Here is a 9,431-nt window from a genome sequence, read left to right on the forward strand (position 1 = left end):
CCCGTGCCATTTACCCTTTCTTCCCCTAGAAGCCTCTGGATTCCCAGCCATATTTTCCTTGGAGGCAAAAGTTCCCCTTCAGAAGGGTGGCAGATCTAGCTACAACTCTCATTCCTTTAAGGAAGCCTGATTCTTCAACATACGAATTTTTTCTGAAGGTGGCATAGTAATTAGACACAAGGGTTCTAAAAATCCCCATCAAATTAATATTTTTAAAATGTCAGTGTAAAAAGAAGACTTTTCTTGTCCCATGGAAGATGGGAATGTTTGAGCAGTCCAATCGCTTCATGAAGGTTAGCAATCTGATCTGCAGAGGGACACTGCCATGTCCTCTGAAGTTCAGCAACTGGTTCATCTCCAAGTTCTGGGCTTCAAAGAGAACTGTGATGTTTTCCCTCCAGCCCAGCTTCAGCACTTCAGAGAAAACTAGAATGCTTTAAAGTTAAACTGCAATTAAAGAGATGAGCAATGAAAAACTACTGAGCAAAGGTAAGGGCATGGAAGCTGTGGGCTCAGTGCCACCAAATATCCGCACTGAATATGCAATGTAACTGCTCACTGTATTTGCGTTTATGCTTACAGCTCACATATTTTCACACTTCGGGAGGAAGAGAAAGTGACACAGGAAAAGGGAAAAAATAATTTCTGATGAAACGCAACTGACTTAAACCTGAAATTGACGGAGTCCAGAATATCTCTCCAAGTCCTCCAATGTCAGCCAGGACACACATTTTCTAGGTCTTTTTAGCAGTGCCCTTAAGAGGCATACATTAAAGCTGTTACACATCTGAATAGTTTCAGTGACTCACTTTAAGTTTAAATGCCTTGCTATCTCAGAGCAAAACTGTACAGACTTTTATCAGTTCTTCCTTTCTTACAAATGGTTCAATACCAAAATTCAGTTTCTTACGTAACTAACGAAGTTAAAGCAATTAACTGAGATGACCTGGAGATAAGAGTACTACTTTTTTATCAGTGTACTGAGTGCTAGCTAGAAATACAGCACCATTAGAAAAGTAAACAAACCAATGGGGGTGAGGGTGGGGGGGTGTGTGTAAAGAGAAAAAGGAAAAAGGAGAGGATAAGGAAGGCTTGACTTTACTAGGATGTGAAAATAACAACTGTCTTATCTTAGTGTTCTAGAAGCCTGACCTGAGGTTACCATCTGTCACATTAGGTGGCTGCAGAACTAACATGATCACCCTCTCAAAGGGAGATCTGTGGTTACTCAATGAAACACAAGGCTTTTAAGTCAGGAACGGCTGAAGCCCAGACACAGAAAAAATCTGTCACTACTTTGTCCTCTTTGGTTGGAAAAAACCAGTAACAATAAGTCTCATGGCACTGCTGGATGGGATCAGATGTTTTGGACCAGGCAGCATGTAACAGCAGATACGAGAGAAAGTACTGCTGCTGCCTCAGAATTATAGGTAAATGAATGTGCTTCTTAACATCTCCCACTTGCAGATCTCAGACCCTTGAGGATGCCAGTGAATGAGGCACTACAAAACCCCAGTGAGTAGGACGTGACTATGATCCCTGCTTCAAAATGGAGGAACGATGCAGAGAAGTGAAATGGTTTGTTCAACATCTCACAGAAAAAATCAATTGCAGAACTGGATTAGAACTTCATGTGTTTTTTATTCTCTTCCCTCTCCTCTCCATTGCCTTCCACTATGTCTTTACGATCCTGGCAATCACAGATACAGACCTTAAAACGGCAGCAACAATTGGCAGTCTCATTGTAGGAAAGTTTCCCACACTGTTCATCCAATATACAAGCACTTTGAAAGTAGGTTAAAAAAAAAAAGGCGTCCTGTCTCTCCCTGTAGTTAACAGTGACTTATCTAGTGGCAGGCTTAGGCATAAAATATCAAATTGCAGTACGCTGTTGAAAATAAATTGATCTATCTATTAAATATAAAGGACCAAATAAAGAGATTTATAAAGCAGTAAAGGACTATTTACAAAGAAAAAATAATTTGTCTTCTCATAGCAAAGGGAGATTTTCTGCATAGCCTTGTAAAAATTAGGGAGAATAAACCAAACGTATTATACTATGTCTAATGTACAAGACTAATTGCTCTGAAGAGCATTTATAATTTTGGAAGAAATGTTTGCCCTTGAAATTCTGAATGCGGTTTCTAAAATGATACACGGTTGTTAAGGGTCGAGACAACGGTTCATCTGATGGTGTCTTTATTTGTTTCTATTACATATTATATTATATATCTAATATTGTTTATATTAGGGAGCTGTATTTGTGTTTTTCCTAGAAGTATATCATCTTGCTGCACCCAGAATATTTTTGTGCTTGGTGTTTACTGTGGAAAAACCATACAAATATATAAAGAATAGGCTACCTACTGACATACACTCACCAGAGTAATTTACCTGCTTTGTGCCTTTTTAATATTCTTGATTATCACTATTTCCATCTCCACTGAATGTCCTCATGTCACTGCTCATGAATATGTGTTTGAAATAAAACATTACACTATCATCCCTCCCCTCTTACCCTTAACAGCTTTCTAGGACTGTTATCTTTCTGTATTATCATTGAACTCAGATGGTTTATTCCACCAGTATTGAAAATGTTGTCAATATATCATCATTGTATTTAGAGCTGAGTGAAAAATGGAAAAATTTGTATTTTCCTGGAGAACACCATAAAATTTTGCTTTAATGCCAGAATATTCTCTCCTAGAGTAAGACATGAGTGTGATTACAATACTGCTTTGGGGGCTTGTGTTAGGGCCTTCCACATGAGGGTGAACTTCACCCACAGAGGGGAAAAATCATGAAGAAAATTATGAATAATTAAATAACATAGAAAAGTCTGAGACTATTGCAACCTACCTGCCAATATTTTAGGAACAGGAAAGAAGGCAAAATCCAATTAATACATTATTCATTATGAGTTATTCCTTGGCTCTGCTCTTTACTCATAGACCATGTACAAGTTGCAGGAGACGTATTCCAGGTAACATTTGCCTCCATGAAAAACTGTATTTTATTTCTGCTGCAGAATGAAGGTAAACATAACGAGTCCCACTGCTGGCTGGTTCCAACATTGCCTCTCTGCCAGAAGCTTTCGCAATATTTGAGTACTCCAATAGCTCAAGCTTCCTAAAGTATTAATGATATTCTCTCAGCATTTGCTTTTCTATTAGAGAATTCTCTTAGCTAGATTACGTATTTTGTGTAGGAGTAGAGAAATGTCTTGAAAAAACAATGACCTCTCCAGGATGCTATGTTGAAGCTTATGCTTTTATAGCTATTGGTATGTTGCCCTGGGTGTATCTGATTACCCAATGCCTGAAGCAGCTACTGGTTTCCTCAGAAACCAGGCCCGAGACCCAGTGATGATAGCTTTCAGATCCAAAGGTCCAGGAAAAACAGTCACCAGACCAGAGAACCCCACTATTTCTGAAAGGGCAAAGATGCCTTTCTTGCTGGAAACTTGTTAGTTGGAACATTTTTTCTTTCTTTTATGATCACAAGTCTAAACAGATCACCTTCCTTTTCTTTTTTTTTTTTTTTTTTCCCAATTTGGCCTTCTCTCTGAGACTGTAAGCTGATTTGCTGTCTCTGCCTTCTGACACTGAAAACCACTCACCCTGCCAGAGATCTGAGGCTCAGAAGTTTTAAGGGTAAATCTTGTACAATGCCCAAGTCCAAGTCTGTTGTTTTTTCTGCCTCTCAGCTCTGCCATCTTGACTGTCTTCCAGTTTTGGTCTTGTTTTTCTCATGTGCTGTGTTTTTATCTCAAATTTGTCAGAAATTTCCTTTGGGGGAGTTTATAGCAATTTTAGGGACTTTTTCATAGCTGAGCTTGCAGCACATGCACTCTTTCACCACCTCAGTCAAGCTTTTCTTTATAAAGTGCTGACTGGTGCCCTCATGGGAAAAGGCAGACCCTGTGCTGCTTTGGGTGAGCACTTGGATAGATTTGTTCCAAGAGCTCCCATCTGGGTAAGTTGGAGCTGATCTCTCCTACAACCTCCTCTCAAGCTGAAAAACTCCTCCCAAACCAAGCTGGTGTTTTGAACGTACCTGACTGCAGGAAGTCAGTGACGGATTAATAGGGACACTGGGCCTTTATGCAGAGGGAGCGAAGGAAGGAAAAGGAAAAAGAGGAGAGTCTGGAGTCTGGAAAAGCCCGGTTTCTTCGTAAAGCTGCTGCTGCTTCACGCTGAACTCCACTTAAAGAGAAGGGCTGGCAACCTCCTTTGCCTATAGCTGCTAATGTTGACACAATCTCCTACTCCGGCCACTATTGTGACTCCTGAAGCTGGCACGGGCTCCTCAGTCAAATGTTGATTTTGCTCAAAGCATTCTTTCAGGCTCCTCTTTATCTCCATAAAGCAACAGAAAAAGACACAAGGCTATCTGCTGTTTTGTTTTCACTTGGTCTTTTGCAGGGAAACGTGAGAGCCGAAGCTCAGCTCACTTTATCCTTCCAGATTTCAGATTAACAATCTGGAGAGTATCAAGTGTCTCCAGCCCCTTATTCCAGATTCCTCACCAGTCCTTACCACTCACATCAGGGATACCCAGTCTGTACAGCCCTCCCTATTCTGCCACAGACTTTAGAAGATGAGGACTATCAACCTAGCAATCTCACTACTCAATTAGTTGGAGAAAAAGTGAAAAAACAGGGATGTGAGTGACTTGTTCTTATATATGTTGTGCATTGAGTATGGCCCTCCTTCATTCCCAAAGAAACACAAAAATACCTTGTGATTTTAAATATTCTTAGAAGTCGAACACATCTCAACACCGAAATGCCCAGTGGTGACATGATCTTTGTCTCAACCAGAATCGTTTCCAGGATTCCTCCACACACAATGAAACAGTCAAACCGGTTGAAGAGGGACACAAAATAGGCCTGGAGACCAAGGCTGTACATCTTCAGCAGCATCTCTGCCGTGAAAAGGGCTAGCAGCACCTTATTGGCAGTGTCTCATGAAAAACAAACAGAAACAGATTAATGAAACTTAGTCAAAAGATCACCACATCATTGGTCCTTGCCTATAAAAACTCCCTTCTGGGGTCAGTCTGAAAGGTTAACTCCGTAAGTTTGGGTCAAAGAATGGACTTCAAAAGCACGGGCATCTCATTCACAGAAATGTTTTACAAAGATGCTTACAGCGATTCTTACGTATTACGCATACAGCTGCCATGTATCACACAACCTCCGTGGCAGGGACATGCCTTCCTGTGCACAACCTCCCATCACACTTGTCATCTGCAGATGAGAGTGGGAATAGAAGAGCTGCTGTGCTACCTACTGTTGCTTAATTAAGCCTTTCAGCTGCTCTCACCTCCAGTGGGGATTTAACTGTTCTGCAGACAGAAGAACTTTACAAATTGCTCTTCCCCTACCTCCCTGATAACTAGAATTTATCATAAGTGCCATTTCAGGGAGAACCTTGGAGAACCTGTGGCTCTCCACAATTGTCCATAAATTGGAAATCCATCTGCTCCAAGTATATATTTAGCATAAGCTCCTGATTTCACCTACATCCAGTGGAACACTCCTTTGGTAACAAAGAACATACATTTCCCCTGAAACTTCCCCCATTGTGGACAGCTGTTTTGTTGTGTTGTTTAAGACCCTCCACAAACAGAGGACTATTTGGAACTGTGTATGCTTCTTTGACATTGTGTGGCCTAATGTATCAGCTCCTTCCTCAGTCCCCTTTGTTGACGCTGATCATAATGAACAGAACCATCAGCCTCTCCTCACCTTGGACCTCTGTGAGCCAGTCTGGCTGGTTGTAGTGTTCAGAGGCAATGGTAAGGGTGTTGAGAAACACAAGGAAGATCACCAACCAGTAGAAAACATTGGACTTGACAGCGGCGCGGCACTTTCTTCTGCAGAATCGGTTCCATCGGCGCCAGTAGCGACTTGAAATATTGGAAAAGAAAAGGTTATTTTCAGATAGGAATTCTTAGGCTATTGCATGTATGTCTGTCAAGAAAGACTCTAGTTTTGATTTGTTGTTCAAGAGTGGTAGACAATAACTTAAAGTTCACACTGAGAAATGTTCTCTCATTCTCATCTGAGTCAACGATTGTGATCATCCTTCCTGTAGCTATAGGAATAAAGTGAGTCCTAAGCCAATTTGCAACATTTAGGGGTGAATAAAGCATTGCTCTTCAAGAAATGTCTTAATCCAATTAATACATTTATCACAGCTATCCTGAGAGGATTTTTAGCCCAGGCCCCACAAAAATAATTATTATTCTTGTACTTAATGCTTGTGGCTTTGAACGGGACCTTGCCCAGCCTCAGAATAGTCAATGAAAAGATACCCACTATATACCATGGACTTTTGGATTCAGTTGTTAGAGAAGTGAGGTAAAAAAAAAATGCATGGAGCATTTCCAATATTCAGCAATGTTCAGGCCCAACTCTGAGCAAAAAAAGAAAACTTAGTGAACCACAGCACCATACCTTCATGCCTGGAACTAAGGATACCATTTGCTAATCAACAGACCTTTGAAAAGTTTGCCTTCCACAAACACATCCCCTTGTGTCACTGATTTCTGAGGGTAATTACTAACCACAGAAGATATTTAAAGCTAATTACACACCTCCTACTCTTCAGAATATAACTTGCATAGCAACCAGTTTCCAGGCAACACTTGCCACCGTATAATAACTCCAATAGTTTTATATAGATATGATATACATGTATGTGCATATGTGTGTGTGCATGTGTGTGTCGAAAGAGACACAGCATTACAGGAAGAGAGAGCTTTTCTTGGCTAGTCTTCTCATGTACAATTTCCAGTGATAAACTATGGCCATGCTTGAAGAGAGTGTTCAGCATCTATATGAACTAAAGCCAGGCAACGTGAACATTGCACACTGGCCAAGAATTTTGCAACAACAGTTTAACAGGTAATCAAATCCAGGCTGTTTCAGCTATGCGATTTATAAAGGCACCCAGTCTAGCTAGCACAGACATTTAATAAGGGTTGTGTGTTCCACAGTGGGTTTAGGACAAGAAATGATCTTCCCAGCTTTCAAAATGGGCACAACACTTAGACATTCATGTTGTCATTAAGTCATTAGCAATCTCACACAATTTTGTGTGTACTTTTGCACAAATGTGCATGCACATGACCATGTGATAATACAAATTTTTTTTGTGCTTACAGCTACGTACAAATAAATCTACAGACTGTTGGAATGTGATCATGCATGCAACTCTTTGCACAGGGATGCATATAGGCAGTGTGTACTCATATGTGAATTCCTGAATTTACATTACTGTTCATTATTTACTGTTCATTATTCACGAGGGACATAGTTGCTCACTTGTTCCGGTTTTTCTGAAAATTAATTTAGTTTTTTATAAAATTGACTTTGAATTCAGAGTTATGGAGGCAGCTGGGCTCCTACTGAAGAAGTAGAAATCAACTGGGACCTCAACAATGAAGTTCCATGAGTTCAGTCAGCCTTTCCAATAGAAACCCACAGATGACCACCTGCGGACTGCTTCCCATTTTCAAAAGCTTTAAGTCAAAGCTCTAAGAAAAACCAATGCCACCAGAAAAACTCCCCGTGCCCCATGGAGAAACAGAGTATTTCACAAATAAGATGCAAACCTCATCAGTTGAAATATTTACAATCAAGCAAAGCAGAGTAATGCAACAAAGTGTAGGAAAGAGAACCTTGAGCTGACAGGGTTGATGTTCATGGATGTAGTGTAATTATGTGGTTAAACTTATTTTTCTTCTGCTTTTACATTTTATGTCTTGATATATGTAGGTAGCAATCAGATAGGTACCTTAGAGTGCAATACTGTCAGTAGTCACCGTGCCTTATTTCAGTATGAAACCAAGAAAAAGGATCTTGATATTTGGTAAATGACTGACTAAAACCTGAGAAGTTTGGCAGTATCTCCTAGAATCACCACTGTGTCCCTCAGGTACAGGAGTAAATCACTTCACAAAGTGAGGAACAAAACCAGTGGAAAGAAGGAAAAACAAAAGTCAGTTTTACTTACCTGAACTTCGATTTTGAGATCCGATGCCTGAAAGAGAAGAATTGCCATTAAAGACTCTGAAGATGTCCTGTATTTCCCAGGCTTTTATGAAAATAGCAGTAGAAAGAAACAGAGTTAAGCTCAATTAATTTTTAAATGGATGCTGTTTTCCTTTTGAATCCCCTGTAAATGAATGTAGGCACCAGGCATGGCTAGAATTCCCTGATAAACAAATCTTTTTTTTTTTGGTGGAGTCATGAAGCAGGAGTCATGCCATGATAGGATTCTACCACCTACGGACATCAGTGAACTAGCTCTTCTCTTGGGTAAGAGGCTGGTGTAATGCTAGGGGCACTCTACATCTGCTACTAAATTTATTTTTCAAGTGCGACTCTTTTTTCTTTTAGTCACTAGGTTTGTTTTTTTTTCGTAAGAGGCTGGTGTAATGCTAGGGGCACTCTACATCTGCTACTAAATTTATTTTTCAAGTGCGACTCTTTTTTCTTTTAGTCACTAGGTTTGTTTTTTTTTATACAGACAGTCTTGTTGCTTTCACACATCACCTGTCATTTCAGGCTATATAAGCACATTATGAAACCATGGGGAAAATAATGTTTTCATCTTTTCCAGCAATTGATATTGGTGGATATTTTCAAACACTTATTTGTCTGTGTTATCTATGTAAATTGGTTTGAATTCAAAAGGGTCTTAACAATAACAGATTCTGTTGCTATCAATGAAATTTTGTGAATTAAGCATTCCTAAAATTTGACCATGTTCCCACCATATACGTGTTTAAATATCTAATTCTGTTTAAATACTAACACTTGGATGTATTCACCTAAATAATCTCATTAGGCTTTTATGAAAAGCCACAGGCAAAGCTAGAGATGGACGCCAATTCTCTAACCACTATCTCGCCCTGCTTGACACATGTCCTGTAAGGCCTTTGAACTTCTCGTCTGTCTTTTGGTACATACATAATGGTGCACAGACCGAAGTAAAGGTACGTGGATGCAATAACATGTGTCAGAGGTGATTTAGGAAGCTGCAAAATCCACTACCAAAACCAGAAGAAATGAGAATCTGAGGAGTGACTATGAAGAAGATATTTCTGCTGGGCTGAAGCATTTCTTAAGGTTCCCTCTATGACAGGAAGCTGATTCATTGTTGACAACAGTCAGCAAAGGTCTTACTGTACTGGCTTAAAAATGGATACATTATTAGGAGACATGGGACAAAGTAATTCTCAGAGTGTGTAAGTTTCTGTACCAGTCTTAAAAATCATCATGTCCCTGTTGGAGGACATCAGTCACTGACAAGTAATCAGTGTTGGGTCAGTTTCCTTATGTGGAAGAGATTTTAGTGATAGGAACATTTCACCAGCAGATGGTCCAAGCCAAAAAAAAAAAAAAAAACCTTTGCCCT

The 9,431-nt window shown here is 39.9% G+C and overlaps 1 protein-coding gene across 1 annotated transcript in view; it reads right to left on the reverse strand.

The window, feature by feature from the left end:
• The window catches only part of LOC104489272 (voltage-dependent L-type calcium channel subunit alpha-1C-like), a gene marked incomplete at both ends in the record, with an annotated part of 95,464 nt that overhangs the window by 5,977 nt on the left and 80,056 nt on the right, over nt 1-9,431 (reverse strand). The window contains 3 exons of the mRNA XM_010131416.1: nt 4,740-4,965; nt 5,753-5,913; nt 8,025-8,051. Coding sequence (XP_010129718.1) covers nt 4,740-4,965; nt 5,753-5,913; nt 8,025-8,051 — 414 coding nt within the window. The remainder of the gene's footprint in view (nt 1-4,739; nt 4,966-5,752; nt 5,914-8,024; nt 8,052-9,431) is intronic.

This window comes from Buceros rhinoceros, unplaced genomic scaffold (assembly GCF_000710305.1).
Source record: "Buceros rhinoceros silvestris isolate BGI_N320 unplaced genomic scaffold, ASM71030v1 scaffold2872, whole genome shotgun sequence".
In the NCBI taxonomy this organism is placed as follows: Eukaryota; Metazoa; Chordata; class Aves; order Bucerotiformes; family Bucerotidae; genus Buceros; species Buceros rhinoceros.